Source organism: Erpetoichthys calabaricus, chromosome 3, assembly GCF_900747795.2.
Source record: "Erpetoichthys calabaricus chromosome 3, fErpCal1.3, whole genome shotgun sequence".
NCBI lineage: Eukaryota > Metazoa > Chordata > Cladistia > Polypteriformes > Polypteridae > Erpetoichthys > Erpetoichthys calabaricus.
Genome location: NC_041396.2, coordinates 247,704,684 through 247,731,537, shown reverse-complemented (window position 1 = coordinate 247,731,537; position 26,854 = coordinate 247,704,684). Strand labels below are relative to the sequence as shown.

Sequence of the window (26,854 nt, the reverse complement as noted above, 5' to 3'; positions counted from 1 at the left end):
TTAAAATTCATCTTCCCAATCCTTCACCACTCCAGTCTACTCACTTTATCACTCTGTCCAGTTTATGAATCAGCTAAGGGGAGTCAGTGTGTGTTCCTGAAAACCACTACTGGACATGGTGGTAATCCATAGGAGTCACATTCGCACACATCTAGACAGTTATTAGACATCAATTAACCAGTATGGGAGATTTCAGAATATAAAAAAAACATGCATCTAGGATGGGTGGGGACAGCATTCAACTAAGAGGAGGTTCTCATACCCAGCCCTGGAGAGCCCCTGTGGCTCCAACCAGTTTATCAATTACTGGGTGATATTTTTACCTCGGATTCAGCAATTCCCAAAGTGGGCAGTACTGTAAAGCAGGGGTGTCAAACTCCGGTCCTGGAGGGCCACAGTGGCGGCAGGTTTTCATTCTAACCCTTTTCTTAATTAGTGACCTATTTTTGCTGCCAATTAACTTTTTGCCTTAAGTTTAATTGACCCCTGAATTATTTTATTCCTTAAGCAGCGAAACAATAATGAGACACAAAACAAGCCGCCACATGACCAGCTCACCTGTGCCCATCACACAATATGTGGAAATAAAGAAAGGTGAAGGTCTCAGTAAGGTTGATCTCTCAGGTCACCAAAACATTTTGAAGGTGTTCTTAGAAAAAATAGAAAATCAACAGTTTTGGAAATGTCTGCTGTAGCAGAATGAGAGCAACAACAAGCCGTGGAATTAAATAACGGGTTTAATTAACACCAAGAATTGGCTTCTCATTAAGAAACTGGTTGGAGTGAAACTGGAGTCTGAAGCCCTGATTTAGCTGGTCATCTGTTACCTCGTCTCACATCTCATTTCTGTTTGGTTATTTAATGAAGCAAAAAAAATCAATTGAGAGGACTGAATCCTTAAAAACAGGGCAATTAAAATGAAGGGAAAAGAAGTTAATTAGCAGTGAAAACAGGTCACTGATTAGGAAAAGGTTTAGAATGAAAACCTGCAGCCACTGTGGCCCTCCAGGCCTGGAGTTCGACACCCCTGCTGTAAAGTAAGGGGATGAAAAAGCATAAAACAATAATTAAGTGCTGAACACATATATACATATATTATATATAGGCATTCAAGGCAGACTGGCTTAATGAGCAAAGTGTTGACTTTGGGGGGCTTTGAAAACTTTCAGGGAATCAGGATTTTTAGTCTAGTACGCATGGGCAGGAACTCGTGTGTGTCATGACTGTACAATACTATAAATATGCGATGCGTATTAAATCAAATTTAGTTTCTGAAGTGTGACATGCAGTTCATAATTTGATTCAGTAGTGCAAGTGCAATCGGTACTTAAACATTTTAGTGCACATTGTATGTGTAGTCGCACCTAACCTACACAGGTCACTTAGAAAACAACTTATTCCTCCAACAGCAGTATTTTTATATTTAAAAATAGTTTATGAATTGCATTTTAGCAATATTGTAAACTATTTTGACACATATTGTCTGTCTTTCTGAGTTCAGCCATATTAAATATTTGAAAGATGGCTTTATTCAGTCACCCACAACTATTACTTATGTGTTTAATTTACCAAAGTTTCTTTTAAACTGAATCTATGAAGACTAGCAGAACATTTAACAAAAGTTCATGTTGATAAAGAGATGGATTAATCGTATTTTGAAGCACTTAAGAGAAATTTTCAAACAACCAGCATTGTGTTTTCGGCAGCATCCAAACAAGACGGTGATGGCTTGTGCGCCTCTTACAGCTTTTCCTTACTGATTGTCAAATCGGGAAAGCCGCGCAGTATTGGTGATGAGCTAATCGTACAGCTGTTAGTGACGTCATGGACACTGCACAAGTCGGCGTCCGCTATCGTGAAGAAGAATCCTCTGAGCAAATACACAGTGCAACGAGGAATTGATGAGGTGCCCAGGGTGGTGAAGACTCGTTGTGGGACTACTTGAAAACAACCCAGTTCTCGATACAGCTTGAAGAGTCTACTTTAGCAGAAAGCGATGCCTTACTGTTATGTTAGTCTATGTACGACACAAAGAAAACATTTGCCAAGAATTATTTGCTGAAAAATTACTAAGGAGAAATCGACACTTCAGGCATTGGAAGAGTTTTTTTTTTTTTTTTTTAATATTATATACAAGAAAAAGAAATCCCAGTTGTTACAGGTGGTGCTAAAGCGATGGTAGGATGCCATCGCAGTTTAATTGTACATTTATAAAAAGACGGCGCCAGATGTGTTCGCTGGACATTGTGCGATTCATAGCCAACTTTTAATTACCAAAAAACCTGTGTCATCGCCTACAGGGGACATTATGTAATTACAGCAGTTAAAAAAAACAGACGTCATTCATTGAATTGCAGACTGGACAACTTTGTTTAGCACAAGTCTGGCATTTAATAATAAATACTTCTGCCTTTATGGAGTCATAAATAAAATGCATTAAAAATATATAAGTTTAACACAGCTCATCAAGGATTTCATTAAAGCGTGAATACAAATGAACTTCGTAATGTAAAAACCCATAAACCTCCCAGGAACTAGCAAAATAAATAAAAACTATAAACGGCGTAAAAACAACGCACGGCATATCAATCTAACAATATCGTGAAAAGAGTAAAGAAAGACGCGACAAGCCCCACTGTCCCAACAAAACAAAACTTACAGTTAGTTAAAAATACCTTGACTTCTAAAAATATATACAAAAATACTTTAAATCGACATTAAAAATTAAACCCGTTACAATAATTAAAGCCCACCACATATAAGTGTACTTTGATTTTACTTCCATACCGCATCCCCCAGATAGCCGCTGATCTCCTCACACACCAGGCTTGTTGTGACCGTTTCTAGGCCAATCTACACAGGTGGGTTCATTAGTCTCTTAACGGGGCAACGCCCACCTTATTCATAAACCACGTGTTACTATTTGGGCCGTCCATCCATTTTTAATTAATCGTTCATTGGTATTGAAAACGATGAAGAATTCCATCGCTTGCTGCTCCACGCCCAAGTTCGTTGGCTATCAAAGGGTGCCTCTGTGAATCGACTTCATAATCTCTTTGACTCGGTAATAACGTTTCTAAAAATAACCCAGATTACTCATTATGAACCAACTCGATTAATTTCAAAAGTGACACCGTTTTTTTACCGATTTCTTTAACAAATTTAAATAAACAAATCTACCACTCCAAGGAGATGAGCTGAATTTATTAAAAAAACAAAAGCCGTTTGTGTCAAAACTTCTGTTATACAAACGAAACTTGGGACGAGGAGAATTCAGCCAGTTACCAAATCCATCAACAGTAGAAAAAAGTGACGAAGGGGAGCTCAGCTTGTGTCAGCACTTGGAAGTTCTCCATTACGATTTCAACCAACGGTTTGAAGTTATTCTTAAGATGAACCCACCCGGGTTTTGGACCCGTTTTCAAGTACAAACGCCAAAGAATCTTTATATTTACAAGGAGAAGAGATAGAAACAACAACAAACGAGGAACTGAAATTCGAATTCAAAAGCAGATAGCAACAGTTCTGGTTGCCAAAGTGGGCTGTAGTTAAAACAAGTTTTGAATCGCATTTCCATCATCATAGTTAGTGAAACTTGGGTTCAGTGCGGTAACAAGTCTTTTAACTAAGAAAGTTAACTGACTGCAAATAGCTGATCGCGGTGAGTTAAGAATGCTGCTGAGAAACACAGAGCCGAATATGAATAAACTGGTAGCATCGCGCCAGGCTCATCTTTCTACTTACAGTAGAATTATTTTAATGCAACTGATCGTTATTTACAATGTTTTATTACATTTTCAGTTTAAACTTGTACTGTGTTTATTGATTTTAATAATTTTCAAAGTTTATCATTTTAAAATTTCAGTCTCAAATGTGTCTTATTCCTAAACATCAAAATACTCTACTGCATGCAGAATAAAACGTAAATTTGTCCCTGTGTCTGTCTGATCCGATTTCCATAATGTTTTCTGTTATATGTATCCATCTTGTAGAGCTGCTCGGTCGTAGAAAGTAGATTACCGGGGGCAACAAGTGAAATGTTTTTTTGAAAAGGGGGCGGTAAACGAAATAAGTTTGGGAACTACTGCACTAATTGATCACATCCAGTTAGCTTGGATAAAGCAGATACCCCAGCAAATGCCACACTGAATGCTGAAAGGCAGCAAACTCCTTCAGCACCACAACTCACTGAGGTGCTCATTAGAAAAAAAAAGAAAAAATGTCTTAAATAGCCAGAAGAAGTAAAACACACACACAAAATTATCCCCATGTAACAATCTGTACCTAAATCCTTGGTACGTTCTAATAAAATTTACCAAACTTAGTTCTGTGATTCCAATAATCTAAAACATAGAAACTGGAAAATAACAGCTTGCATAATTTGGTTAGGAGTCCACAGGCGCTGGTTGAAACAAAAACCTGCATCCACAGGGGGTCACCAGAAGTGAGGTTGAGAAGCCAGGGACTAAGAACGGTGGAGAACAGCTGCGCCACCTATCTGCGTTACTTTACTATGCAAGAATTACGAAAAATTCAAATCTCACGAATCACATTTTTTGCAGTCTGCCAAACACAAGTCTTGCATTCCCAAGTGCAGTACATTACTAAATATAGAGAAGGAAACGAGATGGCTTCATGCAGGCGTGGGCAGGAGGTGGATACTCAACTTTTCCAGGCAACGGTGGAGCTGTCAGTGAAATCAAGAGGGCCGCTTCCTGCCTACACGAACAGCTCGTCTCACTCAACAGCACATTATGGGCTGCCGTCAGTGCGCGTCTCACTTTATGTGCCCCGATCGGTAAGGGGCTTAACTGTAAGGACGTTATTATAGGATGATAAGGAGTATAAATCAACAATTAAAGAAAACATTTAACCGATTAACAAACTCTACATCCGACCACCTATCGTCCAGAATGCTCTGAGTAATGATCTCGTATAAATGTTACTAAACTATATTTCCGCAGGGAGCATTATACACACGGAATAAATGTGGGAATTACAAACATCGATTTCATATTCTTTTGGATAATCTCGGTGAACAGGATTGTCATTAACAGGTCGGTTCTCGTCAAACTTTCTCCTGATGGCGCACTTAACAAACATTAATTAAACACTGTCTGTGCCAGCTTGTGAAAAGAGGTGATAAGTAACTGATTCGCATATTAGCACCGAAGTGAAATAAAAGATTATAAGTGGAGCGACGTGGGTGCCTTTGCTCTGGTTTGACGTCGTTCGGTGCGTCTCATGTCCAGCAGGGGCCTCGTCTGCCACACTGTCACGTCTGTGTCGGTGTTATCAGACTGCACATGGCTGCTAAAGCTGCTAAAAGCGGTGATACCAGCCCTCTCCCGACTATCTAAAAGGCCACTCTCACTAGTCTTTCCGACTTGTTCAAATCTTTGTTTATTTGTAGTTTTTTTTCCCCACAAAAGTTTTTTTTTTTTGCTTCTCTCTCTCGCTCACTAATTTCGCTCACGCTCTCAACGACCATTCATTTTGTCATTTTTATTTTACGGCACTGTAACACGCCACATTTAAGATCTCATGAACACAGTCTCTCAGAGTCAGACACACAGTATTCACACATGGGGTGGGGGGGATGTACATTTTGCTTAAAAGTGGGTGGGCATAATTAGACGGCTCGCGTTTTTTAAACCAATCCAAAGCCTCATGTGGGCGGTGCTCAAAGTAGGGGCGGAGATTTTGAACTGCAAAAGGCGATGGCGCTCTTCTTAACAAGGTCGGACAGAGTAGGGAGGGGCGTTTCAATTCGCCTTATCGACTCGATTATTTCAAACTACGGGATTTTAGTGAATCGATTCATTCAATTCGTTTGATTCACATTAATTCGTTTGATTGAATAATTAAAATCAACACCTTTTGTTGAGTTGTCCCCCATAAATGAATCGTAAATTAATTTTTATTTATTTAACTATAATATATAATTATTATTCACGGGTAATGCTGGTAATTCATATTGTATAGTAATAACCTCTTTGAATGATCGAAGGATGACAATATGGTGGAAACGCATAATTAAAATAAGACACTTAGTTCGAGAATCATAAGTGAAAAAGAATTGTGCGACTCATTTTCAGGAAGTGATCTAGTGATTCATTTTGTGGACCAAATAAATGAGAATCATATGACTTGTTCTCAGGTAAATAATTGTGTTTGAACACAAAAGAATTAATTAATGATATATGCTTGTTTCATTCAATGAGTGTACACTACAGTAAAGCTGAAAACAAAATAATTGTTAGAAATCAGAGTAACATTTTTATAAGTTTCAGTTTTGTTTGATTAACTTGTTAAACATACAATGGGACAACCATATTAGTTGAATATTATGTTTACATATTCCATTTAAATAAATCATTACAATAATGAATTGTACAGAACAAACAATGAAACATTCTAATATAAATATGTTGTTACTGTATTGTACTTACTGTATACAGTATGATGAATGAGAGAATGATCAGTGACAGAGCTCTTGTTCATTGACAATGTTCTGACTACAAAGAACTACAGGTAACATGAACAAGAATCATGAATCAGACGAGTGGGGTACTTACACATGTGCTTGAAATACGAAACGAAAAAGACTGACAACATCACACATGTACATTAAAGATCTTTGGTCAAATGAGTAAAGTCCGCTCAGTAAATGTTGGGACGCCAAACTGATCATAACCCATTTACTTCAAATAAAATTAAACAATAAGTAGCCTACAAGCTCTCCAAGACATGGGAGGCAGTGAAAGAAAACACAAAAATGAGGATAGCGAAATACAGGCTGCTAGGTCTGGATTCCTTTTGTAACGTCTGGTATGCAGGCGCTCCATCTTGTGATGTGCTCTGCTTACATAGTAATATCTCCTTACGTCAGCCTTGCGATTTATAGGCAGGAGACTAGAAGGGTCGGGGTGCTGTGGTGGGAATACGAGAGGACACGATTAGCGCCATACCTTAGAGGAGCCCCAAGGGTCATCCACAGACGCACATTCGTGACGCATCTGAATGAGAGACGCACATGCACTTTGACATTCCTGTTGAGCTCTATTGAATTGATTTGTGTTTGTGAATCGATTCCCACAATTCACTTAAAAGAGTCATTCAAAAACAATTAATCATTCATGTGTCACCCATCATTACGACAGACAGTAAGATTCTGATTACGATGAACTATTCTGGAAAAGTTTCCAAAAAAGACCCCTATTAAAATAAAAAAAGCCTTTCTGTACAATCAGATCATACACTGGCATATGAAGATATCAATGGACTAGTGGTAAAAGATGATCAATATCTTGTCACTGGTGTTCAGAGTTACTATGATAAGTGTTGGATGTACAGTTGAAAGGATTGGAAGCTATGTTTGTGAAAATATGAAGAGAAAACTGTGTGTCACACCCAGTCAAAGGAGGTTTAAAGAACTGCCGTTAAGAGAGTTGATAATTAAAAGTCACAGGAGATGCAGATTCCAGAACTCAACATACCTGAATCAATGAATTTACCCAACAACTGTCATGGATGGCCGGGGCCCTTGCCCGGCCAGGACACCTCCACGACCGAAGGAGCAGGGGAGGAGAAGATGTGGCCAGTACATTACCTCCCCCTTGGAACGCTAGGTGGCAGCCACCCCAGATGACAACAGTGCCTTGGATTCCAGCAGGGCTCCACAGGAGTTGGAATTGGATACAGCCCTGTTGGGGTCCTGGGGTGCTGCTAGGGGGTGCTGCAGCAGACGCTGAGCCCTGGCGCACAGCACTTGTGCCACACCTGGAAGTGCTGCCGGAAGTCCATCACCGAACACCTGGAACATTTCTGTGTGCCTTATATAAGGGGCCAGTGGACACTACTCGGTGAGCCAGAGTCGGGAGGAGGGAGACGAATCTTGCTGGGGAAGGCGGGAGATGAAAAGAAAGAAAGAAAGAAAGAAAGAAAGAAAGAAAGAAAGAAAGAAAGAAAGAAAGAAAGAAAGAGTGTTGTGCTTGCGGAACTGCGTCTTACTTGTGGGGAACGGGGAAGGCGTTTCCCACAAGGGAAAAAGAAAAATAAAATCTGTGTGCTTGGACTTGCGCCTCCTGCGTCTGTCTGTGTTGGGTTGGGGCGGATGGAGTGCCCTCTATGGGCCACACAACATTGATACAGCCAAGCTACAGATGAGGCTACACAGCATCCGATATCTCACTGTACATCTAAATGAATAAGTAAAGTAGGTTAACATTACTGTCTAGTTAGACATTCCAAGCCAGAATATAGCTGCAGTGTTTTAACACGTAATATATAAAGAGACCACAATGCTACCACTCTTTTTGCTATTTAGTGATGCGATAGTCAAACTGATAGAAATACTGTATATGGTAGCAGAGAGAAGCACTTCTCAAATGCATGGGGCCAAGGACCTGCAGTCATGCACTTGTATGTGTGTGTGTAGACGTGTTTGCCTCGTCTGTCTCTGTGCTCATTACATTGTTCAAAGCTTCTGTAGCCTTGTGCTACTGAGCTCCTGAACTGATGTTATCTTTCTATTTTCTCTCAGTGACAAGACTTGATTAAGTTTCTTTTTGTCTCTTCCTCCCTGTCTTTCCATAATTAGTTTCGATATTTGTCTAATACACAAGTAAAAATGGGACACTCCAACCCTGAACGTTTAAAGTACACTACAGGTGGAGTCTTTTCACCAATGAATTTTGCCACTGTTCACTACAAACTTTTGTAACGAGTTATCCCCCGACGTGTGTCCTCATTTGAGAAGCAAGTCTGGCCCTGCAAGACAACATTGAAGGGACCTTATTAGACACCCCCTTTGATTGTGTCCTACTCACACACTCATATGTTTTCTTTTAAAAGCTTTTTATCTCCAGCTGATTGGGTAGATTTATAATTGTGAGGGTTGAAGTGGTGTAGGGAGTGCTGCAAGCGCCTGTACTGTTGCTGAAAAGTTGGACTTTACCTGTTATTAGATATTTTTCCTCTCACACAGGCAAAGGCCCCTTTGTGAGCAGGTCTCAGGATGTGGTAGATGTGCCCATGGGTGACAGGGCTGTCTGTAGAGCTGCCTGTACTTAACCTTAAAGAGATGCGCAGAGCCTTGTGAAGTGAGGAGTGTGTGTGGTTCTGTCAGTGTAGAAGACAACAGATGGTGCTAGGAAAATTATTTGCACAAAGTGGAAATGGCAATCCTGGACTGATTTTTATTTTATAAACAAAAAAAAAAATGGCACAGTAGTTAGTGCTGCTGATGGTTGAGGGAGTTTCCATGCCACTGTCTGTCAGGCTAACATTTGTTGGTCTCCAAGGTACACTAAAGGGCATCTGCAGATAGATAGATAGATAGATAGATAGATAGATAGATAGATAGATAGATAGATAGATAGATAGATAGATAGATAGATAGATAGATAGATAGATAGATAGATAGATAGATAGATATTTTTTTTATTTTTAAAACCAAACTTTATTGAAAAAACAGTAAACCAATCTCAATCTTAAGTCTACACAAAACATTCCTAATGGTGAATATCCTGATTCAAGTTATTACATATTCAAATTTTTTTGTAATAAAAAATATATTTATATAAGCCCTCCAATTGTTTCCTCCCTCCAATCCCACTTATCCTTAGTATTATTTATCATCCCAATTTATAAGTAAAACACCAAATTTAGAGCACAAATTGCAAATTATCATCAGCACATTTACAAAGTACATTATTCATGCACCACAATTCCTTAAACTGTCCTAAATTATTCATAGACTTATATAAAATTTAAATCCACTAATATCCTACTTTCACACACCTTTCTAAAAAAGACAATAACATCTTGAATCCCACACCCAATTATCTTGTTTTTACGGGTCTTCCATATTGACAGTTTTGCTTGCCCAATAATAAAATTAATTAAGTTCATATTTTCTCTTGTTTGTCTTGCAATTTTCACCCCAAACACAAACATCGTGCCATTATATGGGACCCCCAGTCTTTCTACCATTTTTTGTATCATACTAAAAAAGGTCTGGAGCCTCTCACAGTACATAAAAGCATGAAAAACAGTTTCTCTCAGACCACAAAAAGGGCAGCAATCAGAAACCCCCATACATATAATCGATAAGAAGGAGTTCACCGCTAGTATCCCATGCACCAACCTCCACTGCAGGTCTCCCACCTTACTGGCCAATGGCGGCTTGTACAACGACCTCCAGGCGGGGTTCAGTCCTTGAGGGACTCCAAACTTGTCTCTCCAAGGTGTGTCGTGTTTCCGTGTCCTCAGCTGTTCCAGGTGGTTCACCTTCACGCATATCCTGTAGAGCTGCTTTCCTGGCACCGAAGGCAGAAATAACGCCTCAAAAGAACGTAAGGCTAAAACAACATCGGTCTCTCCATCCCTCAGTTCAGCAGCCGGAGATACACTAAGAGTTGGAAAAGGCGTCTCGTCAGTCGGCTTCAGTTGTGAGGTGAAAATTCTGTGCAGGAGTGTCATGGATTCCCTGTCCAGTGATGATCTTATCTGACACAGAAACTTCTCCATTAGGCGTACTGAGTGTACTTCTGTCTCCTCTGCTGCCACGTGTGCACTTTTCCAAGTGTAATTTTCCCAGTCAATGATTTTTCTTTATTGTGGTTATTCCATGTATTATGAAAGATGAATACAATTTTCAGAAAGTCCTGTAGCAGTGCTAACAGCAGGATTATACAGCAGCAGTTCTTCAAGGACCCAAAATGGTGGAAGGTCATCGCAGTCCTTTTTGATCGACAGCAGTTGCCACGCTGCTAGAAGGCTTTTATAAAAATTTGGCACATGTAAAGTCCTGACCTTATCCAAGTGGCACAGCAGTAAACTTTTACCAAGTCCCATTTGCCTGGCCTGTTTAAAGAAAAGTATGGCCAAGTTCATCCACTGGCTCTACTCAACAGGATAATCCTGCTGTTAATGTCAATAAGTCCTTGTCCGCCTTCATCCAACAGCAAGAATAAAATGCCCTTCCATATCCAATGGGTACCATTCCAAAAGAAATCAATAATCGCTTCCTGTATCTGTTGAACAAGCAAAGGTGGAGGTTGCGGACAAATACACTTGTGCCACAGACTGGAGGTCACCAGGTTATTAATCACCAGCATTCATCCTCTATAGGATAACTGAGGGAGTATCCACTTCCACTTAGCGAGAAGAGCTGTAACTTTGTCCAACATACACTTCCAGTTCCTTTGGATGTAGTGGTCATCTCCAAGATGGACTCCCAAGTACAGGAAGCCCCCAGTGGTCCACTGCAGACCCCCTTCCAGTTGAGGAGGACTACATGCTGTCCAGTCCCCAACCAGCACTGCACTGTTTTTATTCCAATTAATTTTAGCCAAAGACTCTTTGCTGTAATTCTTCAGACCTTCCACTAGTTTGTCCAAATCCTTCTGGCCTGTGATGATTACTGCGAGATCATTTGCATAAGCAGTGACTTTCACAGGGTCCATAGTGCAGCTGGGGATGGAAAGACCAGTCAGCACTTTCCTCAGTTGCACCAGGAAAGGCTCCACCACCAGAGCATACAACATTCCAGACAAAGAGCAGCCCTGTCTGACTCCTCTTCTGACACTGAAAGGCGCACACAAGCCACCATTGACCTATATGATACCAGAAATGTGACTATAAAGTAACCAAATATATTTAATAAAAGACTCCCCAAACCCAAAAGCCTTCATGGTATACCATAAAAATGAGTGACTGACCTTATCAAAAGCTTTTTCCTGATCAAGAAAAATAAAACCAGTCCAAAAACCAAACAGTTTTCCAGCAGCCAAAATGTCCCAAATTAAAAAAATGTTATTAAAAATTGACCTGCCAGCCACGCAGTAATTTTGATCAGGATGCACCAGTCTCCCTAAAACTTGAACCATCCTGTTAGCTAAGGTTTTGGAGAGAAGTTTATAATCTGTGCATAAGAGAGACACTGGCCGCCAGCTCTTAATGAGACACAAGTCTCCCTTCTTCAGCAGCAGCGTGATCACGGCTCTACGGCAGCTTTGAGGTAACAAACCAGTTGTAAAACTCCACCTGAACACTTCCAACAAGTCCAGGCCAATGACATCCCAGAACGCTTTATAAAACTCCACTGGAATGCCATCAATTCCTGGGACCTTCCCAGTTTTCAGCTCTCCCAGGGCTGTGGTGAGTTCTGCAAAGGTCACCTCACTATTCAGATCTGCCACATTTGAATTGGGAAGCTGTGGTAAGTCCTGCAAAAAGGACTGTTGATATTCACTGCCACCATTTCCATCTGCAGCAAACAGAAGTTCATAGAATTCGCGGACCACTTGCCTTATTCTATTGGGCTCTTGTGTCTTTCTGCCATTGGGTGTTCTTATACAATGCAAGATTTTACTCTGCAAGTTTTTTTTTCTCTAGCCCAAAAAAATACTGTGTTGGTGCATCCATGTCGGTCAACTGCTGAAAGCGGGCCCTCACTAATGCCCCCTGTCCTCTCGTCTCAAGCAGGTGGACCAACCCCAGTTTAGCAGTTGTCAGGCTCGCCTGAAGCTGCTCATTTGGACCCTTCTCTAGTTGTTGTTGAAAGTCAGTTATTTTGTTTTCCAAAGCTGCCATTTCTGTCCGCAATACTTGGGTGACATTTCTGGTATACTCCTGACACAAAGCCCTGATGTGACTCTTCCCAACCTCCCACCATTGTTGTAAGCTGGTGAACTCCTTCTTCATAGCCTTCCAGCCTCCCCAGAAATGAACAGATAACTCTTTGAAGCTCTGATCTTTGAGAAGGAGCGTGTTAAAATGCCAGTATGGACTACGGGGAATGTACATGTTAATAAGAAGTGAACAACACACCAGACTGTGATCAGAGAAGCCTGTAGGTATGATTGAGCACACCTTAAATAAACCTAACAGGTGCTTAAAACTGTAAAAATGATCGAGTCTCGCCATTGAGATTGTGTTTCCACTCGTCCTCCCCCACGTTTATTGCCGACAGGCTCCATTTTTAACCCTCCACACATCTTCCAGCCCAAATTCCTTAATTATTTTACCCAAAGCTCGTGCTGAGCGAGGGTGCGGTTCCAGTCCATTGTTTCTGTCCATTCTGGTATCAAGTATACAATTAAAATCCCCCCCCCCCCCCCCCCCCCACAACACCACCACTTCCTCAGGGTCACACTTGGATAAAATATCTAATTTGTTAAAGAAGTGGAGCCTCTCCTCACCCTCAATCGGGGCGTACACGTTAATGAAAGTGACAACACAGCCTTGAAGTTTCACTGTCACTTTTAGGAGTCTCCCTTTCACCAGCTGATCAGTACTGCAGACTTCTACGTGAAGCCCTCCAAGAAATAAAACGGCCACTCCAGCACTAACATTTGTCCTATTACTAAAAAAAATGTCCCTCTTCCAATCCCTGCTCCACTCCCACTGATTTTGCTCATCAATGTGGGTTTCTTGTAGAAAAGTGACATTCAGATCTTTTTGTCTAATAAAATCAAAAAGTGCGACCCTCTTGTCCGGACTTCTCCCTCTGTTAATATTTAGGGTTCCTATGTGTATACTTGCCATGGTACCTGAATATATAAATGAAACCATAATGAAACACAGGGACCACCACAAAGACTGTGGAGTGGATTTTACAGGGGGTCTTATCCATTAGGTGCTGTTTAAATTGGACTGTTTCCTCAGTTTACTAGTTAAATTCTTGAGCCTCACGAGCTCTTTAACGTCAAACATTGCGGAGGCTGCTTTGTCTCTCCGAAACCCGTGGACAGACGATAGAAAGAGGTCAATGTCTGGGAAAAATAAGGCCACGTCCACCCCCTTTTTACCGGCAGTGTTCACCAAAAACTACTTTACACTCTGAGCGCTGTTAGCCCCGGTTTTTAAATCTGGGGGCTCCGAGGCAGCAGACCCATCGGAGATATTGCCGTCATCGTTCTCTTCCCCGACACTCACCGCATTGGCCGTCTCTGCAAAGACGGGAAAATCCTCCTGACAAGGACCATAGGTGGGATCCTCTCCAATCACCCCCGAGCCCTGACTTAAACCAATTTTCTTTTGTGCCCGATCTTCTCTTTCTTCTTGCCTCTTTTGAGCAGGACGTTTAAATTCACTTTTTTCCACAGGCTCGTTGCTGCCTCCCTTGTCTATGTTAATGTCTCTCCACACACTCTCTGCTGCCGTTGTCTGACCTACCATCTCACTACCGCCTTCATTCAGCTCATCTCTGGGAGGCACTTGATTCTCCTGTCCTTCAGATCTATTGACATTTCTATTCTTATCACCCCACGCCTCAACGCCATTAGCCACAACTGGATGATCTTCCACTTAATGCCCCTCTTTTTCTGTATCTGCATGGCCATTTTTCTTGTTCCCATATTGTCTCTCAGGACACTGTTTAATTAAATGCACTTCACTCCCGCACTCAAAACATTTCATTTCGTTAGAAGTGACGAAAATCACGTAATTGAAACAGTCTACTCTAAACTTCATTGCTACATTTAATTCATCATGCATTCTATTTAAAACCAAGCAAAATGACACCTTTTATTGGCTAACTAAAAAGATTACAATATGCAAGCTTTCGAGGCAACTCAGGCCCCTTCTTCATCTTGCCTGAAGAAGGGGCCTGAGTTGCCTCGAAAGCTTGCATATTGTAATCTTTATAGTTAGCCAATAAAAGGTGTCATTTTGCTTGGCTTTTCTCTACATTCATAATGGCTAACACGGTACAACACCCTAGTACTATTTAAAACCATATAAACTTGTCTCCTAAACGACAAGACATGTTTTAAATCCGGCGATTTACAACCTAATGGAATATATACGAATTTTCGAAACCAATCGTCCATGCCGCTCCAACTCTTTTGCTATACTTTCATTTTTCAGAAAGGGCGGCGCATTTGAAATTGTCACTGTACGGGATGGGACGGCTAAAGGGGAAACCTGTGCAAAGGAGCCATTAAAAACGACCCCCTTTTCAACCACTGTGGGAACTAAATCAACAGAGCTCAGGAAAACAACAATCGACCTGCTCAGCCGACTTAATATTCTCACATCCGACTACTTCACCAACCGCCAACACCCCCGCCTCCAACGGGACAAACTCCTCCGATATAACTTTAACCCCATGGCGGCGGCTTAGACGCTCAAGATTTGCAGCCATTTGGACTACTATATACACACACGCACACTCTGCCCTTTCTTTCTTATGTGGCTCCTCTGTGTTCCAAGACCAGTCCAAAGTTGTCATCAATGTGGACCCCCAGTACTTGTAGGACGGCACCACCTCTACATCCACTGACCTGAATGGTGACTGGACGTAGAGGCTCTTTGGTGCAGTTCAAGTCTAGTGTATGGCAATGTGGAGAACTTGACCAAAGTTATGGCAGGGGTGTGGAAATCAAATTTTTTTCTACTTGTGCACGGACAAGTAAACTTAGAAAATCCACTTGTCCGCCAATTAAATTCACTTACCCATAAACAAATAACAAAAGTGAAAAATAGTTTATTTTTTCTGATCTCTTTTATTGATACCAAAACTGCCTTCCATTTTAAAACTGAAAAAGGTTTTTTCAGGGAGTAGTATTTTGCCACCTTGCTCTAGAACATTATATAAAAGATTCTCTTATCATTTTAACTCACTAATAAACAATGCCTTCATTATAGCTACACTAGTTCTGTTAAACATACTACAGTTACATATCAGAACACTATCCTGATTCATTTTTTGCCATGTTCTTCAGCTTTTGTCTTGCAACATCTTCTCCCCCAAGAATCTTTACCATCTCAGACAGCATGGGCTGAATGCTGTTCATTTCTGCTTGAGCTGAACTGCATGGTTCCTGGACTGATGGTCCTGCAGAAGTGGATTGTTGATGACTTTTCAGGTTTTTATGTGTGATGTGCCTGTTGCCAGATGACAGCCAGAATTCCACAGCTGGTAGTGGGTCATACTCTTCTAAAGGTTTGCCATTGACAACAATGCGCATCTGGTTTTGAAGGTTTTCCTGAGTCAGTAGGGTTCTTAGAGAACTCTTTACTAAATTCATATTGGAGAATAATCTCACACAAGAGGAAAAAATAATCACGTCTAAGTGAACATTTTTATAGATATTTCATAACATTTGGAAACCGTTAGAATGTTTTCTTCTTTATTTTTAATAAACTGACAGCGCGAAACCAACTTGTTTTATATGAAAAATTCTCTAATCAAAAACGATCTATAGACAGCTCATCAAAATTGATGTTGTCACGCAATAAATTTCTTAACTACTCAATATATCACAACCTACGCGAAATCGCAAATTTCAGGAAAGATTAACTGCCTAACAAGCTTTGTTATGTGGTGAAAACATTTGCATTGTAAGTAAAATGACTGCATTTTTATGTAGAAACAATGAATTTTATCAATCGTCTTCTATAATACGCTACCGTGGCTGTTCGTTTGTCTATTCAGGATTTTAAATCACCTGTAGCTTGCAAACCGTTTCACCTATTGACTTGAAATTTGGTACACATATACTACGTGACGTCTACTATCCGCTTTCGCGGTGATGATTTGTATTACTCTTCATTTTTATTTTATTTTATTTTATTGTTGAATCAACTCTCAGCACCGCGCAGCAGGGAGGCCGTGCGGCGCATGCGTATATGCGCCGTTCTCATTTCCCACCACCTTCGCTAATCATTCTTGAGGCAGATTGAAGACTCGTGCCAGCTTAAGTGAAAAATTAAAGAAAACGTACTAAGTAATTGCAACACAAAAACTAACTTAATCAGTTTTAACGCAAAAAGATGCCAACAAAAGTAGAGAAGCAGTGAGCCGCTAGGGTGGAGAAAAGAAGAGCTGCTCAGGAAGCAGAAGGGCATCAACCTCTGAGCAAACGAATGGTAAACGTACAGAGAAAGAGGATGAAAACTAGGAATGCTCAAGTCAAGTGTATTCACTGCACGTTATCGTGCAGTACGCCGTTACTGGTAATATATAAAAGTTATTGATTAAAATGAAAAGTCATCAGATTACATCGTAATGTCAGCATGAAAAATGACCGCATCTCCAAGCGTGTATTAGGGTAAAATACTTATGTAAGACCATAAGAGTGCTTCCCCTTTGAAAAATCAGCCGTCATTTTGTAAACAATATTGAAGACCAATTTCAGACATGAAGAACATGCTTAAGTAGGCGGTTTCCGCACGAAGTACATACCCAAATGTTTAAAATTTGAAAGTAGTGTTAAAGATGTGCCCTGCACAGCACATATAATTATTTTTTCTCTTGTCTCTTGCACTTGTCCGCGGACAACTGAAACCAGAAAAACACGCTTTTGCCCGACGGTCAATTTACCCGTGTCGGATGAGTCGGGCGTTGGATTTCCGCACCCCTGGTTATGGGGTTTTAAGTTTAATAAGATTGATTCTGTTTTAGGTTTAATGTTTTTAGTTTATACATTGTAATGTAATTTTACAACTGAGTGATATTTATGTTGTATGTTATGTTGACAGAGTGAACACTGAAGCTCTAAAATTAATTTCCCCTTGGGATTAGAGCATTACAGTATCTTATCTTTTCTTCATATCTTACTGTGTCATATCAAACCTTAAAATTGTATACCTTTTCTCACCTTATTTCATTATATCTTCTCTTAATGTATCTTTTATTTTAAAGCTTGTCTTTACCATGTCATATTACTGTATATTCTATTTTATCCTAGCATGTCAAGTTATTTTATCTTAATGTGTTGTGTCATATGTTGTGTTACATCATATCCCATCACATCTTACCTACTGTATCATCCATCCATCCATTTTCTAACCCGCTGAATCCGAACACAGGGTCACGGGGGTCTGCTGGAGCCAATCCCAGCCAACACAGGGCACAAGGCAGGAAACAATCCTGGGCAGGGTGCCAACCCACCGCAGGACACACACAAACACACCCACACACCAAGCACACACTAGGGCCAAGTTAGAATCGCCAATCCACCTAACCTGCATGTCTTTGGACTGGGGGAGGAAACCGGAGCCCCCGGAGGAAACCCACGCAGACACGGGGAGAACATGCAAACTCCATGCAGGGAGGACCCGGGAAGCGAACCCGGGTCTCTACTGTATCATATCTTCTCTTATCTTATGTCATTTTATTGTGTTGGATCTTACTAGATTTTTGTCAAAGTACATAAATCCCCAAAAGAAACTGCAAAAGCACTTCCAATAATGCCAATTAGAGGGGGGTATACCACCAAATCCCAGCTAGAAAAAAAACGGAGAAACACAAAAAAACTTTATAAAAAAAAAGGTTTTATTTCCACAGAAGATGCTCTGTGATACTGTGAATTTCAAAAGAGCACAATGGCCAAATCAAGTAGCCTAAAACATAAACAATGCAAGCAAACAAAGTCCCAAATCACAAATCCAGAGAATGTTTAAAAAACAGAGTAAAAAATGTCAGGAATCCAGCAAAAAAAACCCCAGAAACATTCACAACAAGACAGTAAAACACAAGAACTCACCAAAAGTTCTTAGCACATTCGAAATTAACCTTTTGGGGGACCACTTACAAAAGACATGGAACATAACCCAGGCAGCTTACATAGTGCAAAAATCAACAAAAGTAACATTCATAAAAGAAACAAAAATGAACAAAACAAACTTAAAAAATGAATTTGAACCCCAGCCGGGTAACCCGGCTGAAACACAACAATCTTATCTTATTTTATTGTGTTGTGTCTTATCTTGGCAAGTTTCATCTTGTCTTATTTTAATTTAACGTTTTGTATCTTGTCTTACTTTATCTCCTCTTGCCATATTTTATCACATCATATCTTATTTTATTCTTAATGTGTTGTGTCGTATCATATTGTATCATAACTTACTGTAACATATCTCGTCTTATCTTACCTCATTGTATCCTTTTGTTTCTTATCAAGTTATTTCTTGTGTTATTTTAATATAATGTGTCATATCATATCTTGTCTTACCTTATTTCCTCTTATCATGTTGTGTCTAATCTTATTGCGTCCCTTCTCTCTTTATTCTTAATATTTAATGTGATATTGCAGATTGGTGAACTATTAAACTCTAGTCCTAATTAGACCTGCAGTTCCTTCCAGTTTCTTATTCAGAAGCCCATTCCAGTCTTGACGTGATCTCGTGTAATGAGTCGGCTGCTCTTTTCCTTTCCCTGGCCTCACACAAATGCTTAACCTTTCTAACACACTAAGGGCACAGATGTGTTTACACACAGAGGCTGAGTTGTCTGACAGAACTTTCCAGATAAGGTTTTGCTAATGTATCTCTTTGTAAATATTCTTAAAACTGTTCTCTGCTTGGAGATTGCACAACATGAGGAACAAACACTAAATAAGGTGCTCTACCTTTATTTATTTGCATCTGTATTTGTGAAATAATTAAATTAAGTAAGAAATTCAAACTAAAGAAGCATTATGGACTCCAAAGTATTGGAATCAACTGAGCTTAGCTAGATGTCTTTGAGGAGTAAATCACAGGCTGGAGTGAGCCACCAGCTCTACAGGGAGGTATCAGCTTGAACAAAGTGTTCAGTTGCAGGAAAGAAACTTTGATGTTGGCTTGGCTGGACTACTTCACCTCTGTGCTGGCAGGGGTAGCGCCATATGTCACCAAACTGCTGCAGATGATTCAAAATGCAGCGGCATGTCTGGTGGTCAGCCAGCTGAAGCAGGGGTCTGTCAGTCCTCTTTTCATATCACTACATTGGCTTCCTGCAGCAGCACATATTAAGTTCAAATCCTAGATAGATAGATAGATAGATAGATAGATAGATAGATAGATAGATAGATAGATAGATAGATAGATAGATAGATAGATAGATCACTTTATCACTTTATTTGCTGCTTGCCTACAGAGTAGTAAACAGATTAGCACCTGTCTGTACGGAGACACTAGTGAGGTCCTATGCTCCTTTTCGCCCACTGAAGTCTGCTGATGTCTGTGGTATCAAATCTCAGTCCAGGCCCCCTTCATATGCAGATCCTACCTTCCCACCTCCATTCAAGCTGCTGACTGTCTCAATGTCTTTAGGAAGAGTTTGAGGCCCAACTTGTTCTGAGAATTTCTGTCCAACCGAAATTAATTGTTAGGTTTTTGTAACTAAGATTTTTTTACCTTATTTGTATTTTGTTCTGCACTTTTCACTTGTGATGATCAATTTTGTCCTCTTGTCCTGTAATGCTCATTTTATACAGTTCCACATATTGATGTTTACCCGATTGTGTTAACCTCTTCTTCCTTATATGTGGGATTACACAAATCGGCTCTGTCACACCTTCAGCTAGTTCAAATGCTGCAGCTAGATTTGTAATTGGTTCAAAGAAAAAAGGATCATATCTCCCCCATTTTAGCCTCTCTGCATTGGCTATCAGTGAGATGTTGCATTGATTTTAAAATCTTGTTGTTTGTTTTTAAAGCCTTGCATGGTCTCGCTCCAAAATACATCTACGACCTCCTTCAACCTTATGTGGCACCGAGAGCATTGAGGTCATCTGGACAACTACTCCTTGTAGTTCCTAGATCTCAACTGAAGTCAAGGGGAGACAGAGCTATCTCAGTTATTGCTCCTAGCCTTTGGAATGACCTGCCTTTCCACATCAGCTTTTCATTCTCTATCGAGGTTTTTAAAAGTCAGCTTAAGACCTACTTGTTTTCTTATGCCTTTCACTGTGTATGATGGGATTGGGGTGGATGTTATAATTGGTTGTTTCCATTGTGTTTATTTTAATGCTTCTTTGTACAGCACTTTGGTACAGCCTGTGTTGTTTTAAATGTGCTTTTATAAATAAAGTAGCGGTGTAAGACCGGGGTCCTAGAAACTATTGAAATCGTCAGAACAAAAAAAAGTGAAATGTAGAGATGTCAGGAAATCGAAAGGAACTACTCAGGGCATCTCTCTCCTAGGAGGATTCATTTTGCCGACGTACTCACCTCGCTTGTGAATTAGCAGCAGGATGAAAAGTAAAAGGGATACCGTTTTGCTGATGTTAGCGGCTAAGCGACTTTATCTTTCTTCTGAGGTTTTGTTTTGCTGACATGCTGGCCCCGCTTGTGTTATTAGCGGCTAAGCGAGTTTTCGGTTTCCTCGGAGGTGGAGCCCTTACCCCGACTCCACCTCTCACTTCTGGGCCAGACAGACACATGCACTTCCACGCGTAGACGTTTATATATAAAATAATCTAATCTAATCTCTTTTCTAAAGCCTTTTCGATAAAAACATCTGCTAAAGAAGTAAATGTAAATGTGAGAAAGTAATTGGAAGGGGAAGGCTAAGGAAAAACAGACTCTGATTTTCCAACGTTATTCAAAAGGGTAAAGTGTCCCTGCTTTGTGTGGACATTGAAAACGACTGTGGTGACATCACATGGTGAAGCACATGACCACATCCAATGTGTTGTACAGCTACAAATGCAGCCCGGCATTACTGCACAACAGCCATCTCAGATCCCAGGGTGATTGTCAGCCCACCAAAATCACAAAAAATTAAAAAACTTAAAAAGGTTAAGCAGACAGCACACACTGAGGTAAGGCCGCCTCTGCCGAGAACTCAAGGAGTGAGGGGACCAAGCACTCTGAATGGGCTCTCGTTGAAGGCCGAAGGATGGCGGCGGGAGAAAGAAGCAAGGCTCTGAGTTTCAAAGTGAACAACAATGGGTGGGGGCAGAAATACGAGCCGGATTTGAAGGCTGACTGTGCTTGCCGGTGGACATCTCCTCTTGCAGAGGAGGAGACATCAGTTTGAGAAGGAAGCACCACAGCTCATGTCAGTTTTAAAAGGACAGATCTGGCCAGTGATTTTAACCAAAGTTTTATTGCTAAACTATTTATTATGACTTTTAACCTCCACTTTTATCACCATTTTTATGGATTATTTATTGAAGAAGAAACTGCACTGCACTTTTTGGACACCAGGGGTCTCGTGTATAAATGGTGCGTATGCACAAAAATGTTGCGTACGCCTGTTTCCACACTCACATTGCGATGTGCAAAATCTAAACTTGGTGTAAAGCCATGCACATTTTCATGCTAGCTAAATGCTTGGCGTATGCAAGTTCTGTGCTTGGTTTTGCAAACTAGCGGCACCCAGCATCAAAGCAGTGCTTTTGTTCCCAGTGGTTTCCCTTTCTTTTTCAGATCCACATCCCTGACGCGGCTTTATCAAATACACTGAAATTAACCGCATATTGTTTATTAGTTTAATGCATCTGATTGTAACCTGTAACAATATAATGGTCCACGGAATGGCCAAACTATTCCAAATACCATAGCTGCTTTAGAAGTTGTTCCTCTTAATGCACCACTCAGACTATTTATCCCACTGTATCTGAGTGTGCACTTTGATCGGAAAGAGAATTATTGGTATACAGCATCAAGCACATGCTGAGTCAGCCATGCTGTTTATTGAACTGCTCTCAAACAGCAAATGCTTCAAAGCCTTTCCTGTACGGACCTTGCGGTTCAGACACAGTTTCATCCCAAGAACTATAAACGCACTCAATCAGTCCATCAAGTGCTCATTGTAGAACTCTTTGTACTTATTAGTACAATCACCTCACTGTAAACTTGCGATAGTTATAATATTGCACAACCTGAGCCACTTTATAAAGCGCGTATTTACATATGATGACGATATCATTTTAAGATGAAATGCAGCAAAATATGTTTATTACATTATACTGTACAGATAAAATGTTAACATAATTTAAATAATCTATATTGTTAATAATTAAACATGTGAGGACACAGTGTTGCAGCGCTAGCGAGGAGCTGGCGCTACATTCACGGATTGTTCCTGCCTCGCGCTGTATTCTTGCTGGGGCTGGCGTGACACTGGAAGGATAGATGGATAGAATAATTAAACATGTACTATGAAGATATTTCAATGTTCCTTAAAAGTTTTGAAGAATCGGCATTCTAAGCTTACAGATGGCTTAACGTCTATTATAGAGCTAATTATGTGGCGATTGCTTACTTGTAGAAAGAAAACAAAGGACAGGAATTGGGGGTTGGTACGTTTGAAAGAGACAGTACTGCTGCAATAAATTATTAAATTGAAGGTCACACATGGTGCAGCAAGCATCTTGCGTGAGGCAGTCTCTCGACAGGGCACCACCGTGTTCCCATGTTTAATAACATGCTTTAACTCCTATCATTATGAAAATGATATCAAGTATAAATCTCAGTATTTTAATTATTCAGAGAGATGTAATATCACAAGTTTAATGGATTCTGTGTCCAGTTGGAGGAAAAGAAAGCCGGTTTAAGAAGCACGTAGTGATTCACACACATAGACCACGTAGAAAAACACATACAATACAAAGCATTTAACATGCTACTGTAGCTACGATGGGATTTGAGAAACTAGTAAATTAAACGATTTAAAGATGAAGTTTATGATGTTCTACTTTAATGACAAAATAAACTATGTGATTAAAGTGGAAATTTCGAGATTAAAGTTGACATATCAAGCTTTTTTCTCACTGTGTCCCTATTTTTTTTTTTCCTTTCTCTGTACCCTAATAAGCTTTCATATGATGCTCAGATGGTGTGTCACTCAAACTTTTTTATTTCGGCACTGTGCAACTTTGTGAACTTGAGCTGTCGAGTTTCTCCAACACTATGTCACTCGATCAACTTCCTTTTGTTTTTTATACCACTGTTTAAACCAACAAATAGTACGTTTTTCCTTGCCTCCACTTGGTATTCGCTGAAATTCTTCCATTTTTCCATGTACTTTTGCCATTGTCTTTTCACAGAAGGCTGAGCTTAACAGCTATTTATATTGATTTGCATATTCAAAGAGGTGTAATTCTGGGAGGAGTTTGGGTGGGGTAGCAGGCACGTGCGTTACTATTCACGCTGACCGGGATTTATGGAGTGGAAGAATGTGGAAGTTGGCGAACCCACAGATTTATGCATCTGGATTTTATTGTGCGTACGCACATTTATGCTTTTGTCCTCACGCCATGTTTTAGTGTGAATTCTACGCACGGCATTATGCATGAGGCCCCAGGTCTTTAAATAAAACCACTTTGCACATTTTCACCAACGTCTGCTGGTGTGAGTCCTCATTGCACCGGCTCATTTCAGTATATGACTGTCGACGCTCTGGGTTTAAGGGAATATATGAGCTGTAGCCAACCTGGACATCACATAATGTGAAAGGCCAGTCTCGTTGGGGATGGAATGGGGCTGAGTTGTGCTGAAACAGGAATGGACGGAAACAGGGAGTCAACCTATCTCTTTGGACTGGGAGGGACATCAAGGAAGCTGGATGAATATAAAGGCAGGGGAACAAAGAAAGCCCCCCCCCCCTCCACATCTCTCAGTTTCTTCATGCTGCATGCCATTCCATCCAGGGGCCACGTCAGACCACATCGGAACAAAGACCAAGCTGGAGCAGAGACTACTAAAACAGGAAAGCCACCTGGTAGACTAAGCAAAATGAACTGATTATCACCCAGGCCGTATTATTTTGCCAACACACACATTTATAGTTTTTAATATATTGGCCATATTATCTATAACATAAGAATAGCTGTGTACATTTTTCTCCTGCCTGTTCTGGTACTCTGCCTTGTTGCCTGAGGTCAAAGATATAAAAGGTAACGTAACAAACGAGGACTACAGCAGAGACCTGAGAACATTTTAGTCGGGTCTACATAATAAAGAGGAGAAAAGGGCCACTCAAGGAATCTAACACAACAAATACAGAGAGAAAGCAGGAATGTGGGATATACGGTATTTTCAGAAACTTCAAAAGGATGCCAGTACTTCACAGATGTAGTTTAAGAAGGACATCGAGTGTTGATCGGTAAGACCACTGCGTGTAATGATGAATTTTTTGTCTTGACTGTGAAGAGGAAATGTAGAATTCATTTTCAATTTCTTCTTTTTTAAGGACTTCTAGTTTTGTATTATCATTACATTTTTAGTTTACCACAACGCCATCATGATTTCTTGTGGCCACAGCCATTTTAGCTTCTCATTGCTATGACATGTTTATTCCTTGTTGTGTCCCACTTCCATCCCACCTGCCCTGCAGTGGTTTCTATTGACATCATCAGCACAATTACAATGGTGTCACGATTTAAACCATTGCTCAAAATTTGTGGATGCACTTCTAAAAAATTTTTGTGAGTGTGTGTCCCCATTTTTTTTTTTTTTGCTAGTTCCTTTAGACTTTGAGTATGAATACAGATTGGTCCTGGTGGCAAGATCATTTTGTTTTTCAAGTTACAACCTTCACACGTGTTTTGGTTTAACAATCCATCTCGTGGTCGTATTTCTCTCACCTCAGTAGACTGACAGTCCTTCAACATCACTCGCAGAACAAACACACAGCCCTAGGTTACAAATCAACAGTGGTTAATACAAATACTAATTTTATTTACAGTTTAAACAAATAAATTTGCAGTTTTGTGGGTCTTAGGACAGCCGACACTCGCCTGCTTTGCCCGCTTGCTGGCCCAAATCTCCCTGCAACTTGGCAGGGCCAATGGTGGGCAGTCTTATCACCTTGGGGGGACTGTCTTCCTGTTCATTAACCCCAATGGCTGTGTCCACAATTCCTGGATCAGCCTCTTCCAGCTGGTCGGTGGTTCCATTCTCTGAAATCTCACAGACTGGAGCAGCAACTGAGTTGACCTCAGACTCCGGTTGTAAAGGTTCGTCCTCTGGGAGCTTTTCCTGAAGATCGATGGTTTCCTGATTCACCAGACTAGGATTGTTGGGGTCTTCATTTACCAGACTTTCCTCCTGTGGCTTTCTGGCCACATCAAGGAAGCCCCTGAAGACAGAGAGCTTGAACAGTGACCGTTGGAAAAGTCTTGCCATTACTGGACTTACACCCACTTCTTGCTCCTGTTCATCCTTAGGAGAAGAGGGTGACTCCACTGAATCATCCACTTGTTGTTCATGGTCCTCAATGGATGTCAAAGCTGGCTCGTCTTCTTCCAGGACAAGATCAACACTGCTGCCATTACCCAATGGCACTCTCTGTTTGGACTCTTCTTGCTGCTTCTCTGATCTTCCCAGGCTTTGCTCAAAGGCAGAAGATGGCCCCTTCCTAAAAAAGGCAGATAAAATGCCACCCGCTGTTGTCTCCTGTGGGATTCTGTCCTCCAGGCCTGCTTTTCTGGGTAATGGAGACTGCTCCTTCTCTTCTCCTGTTTTTTGAGAAGTCTCCCATGCTTCTACCTTTAGGTCATTTATAGCTGACTGAAGGTCAGTCTGAGAGCTTGCATCTTGCATAGCCAGCTTTACATTTGTCTGTTTCTCAGGTGCCTGCTCCTCCTTGTTTATGTTCTCCTATAATAAGACAGCACAGGGTTAAATGCACTGCCTGAACCCTGGGTCATAACAGCACGGTTAGACTGCACTCACCTTGACCATGAGGCCCAGCTCCTGTTGCACCTTCTCTACTTTTAACTCCAGCAGCTGCTTTTCTTGACGTGCAATTTCCAGGTCCTGAGAAAAAGAAGCAGTCAGTTAAAAACCCGTCAACAACACAGCATCCCAGATGTGGCCTGCTGCATCCCAAAGATGTTCATGTTAGGAGGACTGGCTTGGTGTGTGTGACTGTATGAGTACCTTTTGGTGGACTGATGTTGCATCCATGTTTTAGACATCACTGATCATCTCTGGCTGTGTGTCAGGATGCCAATCTGTGGACACAATTACTCCAAAACAAATCATTCAACCCAAATGGGACTTGGGGCAGTTATGAACATTGTAAGGTGCTTGGACCCAATTCATATAAAAAAAAATTCAACAGACACTGCTCTTGACACAGTGCTTTTGCATTTTATGCCCACATTTGTGCTCCAATTGTAGC

At 40.7% G+C, this 26,854-nt stretch overlaps 2 protein-coding genes across 2 annotated transcripts in view; both read right to left on the bottom strand.

Moving 5' to 3' along the window:
• The window catches only part of LOC114648745 (transmembrane 4 L6 family member 5-like), a 213,519-nt gene that overhangs the window by 124,734 nt on the left and 61,931 nt on the right, over nucleotides 1-26,854 (bottom strand). The window lies entirely within an intron of this gene.
• Nucleotides 25,387-26,854, bottom strand: part of LOC114648740 (uncharacterized) — a 34,098-nt gene continuing 32,630 nt past the window's right edge. Inside the window, exons 4-5 of the mRNA XM_028797949.2 lie at nucleotides 26,404-26,487; nucleotides 25,387-26,328 (exon numbers count right to left, since the gene is read on the bottom strand). Coding sequence (XP_028653782.1) covers nucleotides 25,447-26,328; nucleotides 26,404-26,487 — 966 coding nt within the window. The 3' untranslated portion in view covers nucleotides 25,387-25,446. The remainder of the gene's footprint in view (nucleotides 26,329-26,403; nucleotides 26,488-26,854) is intronic.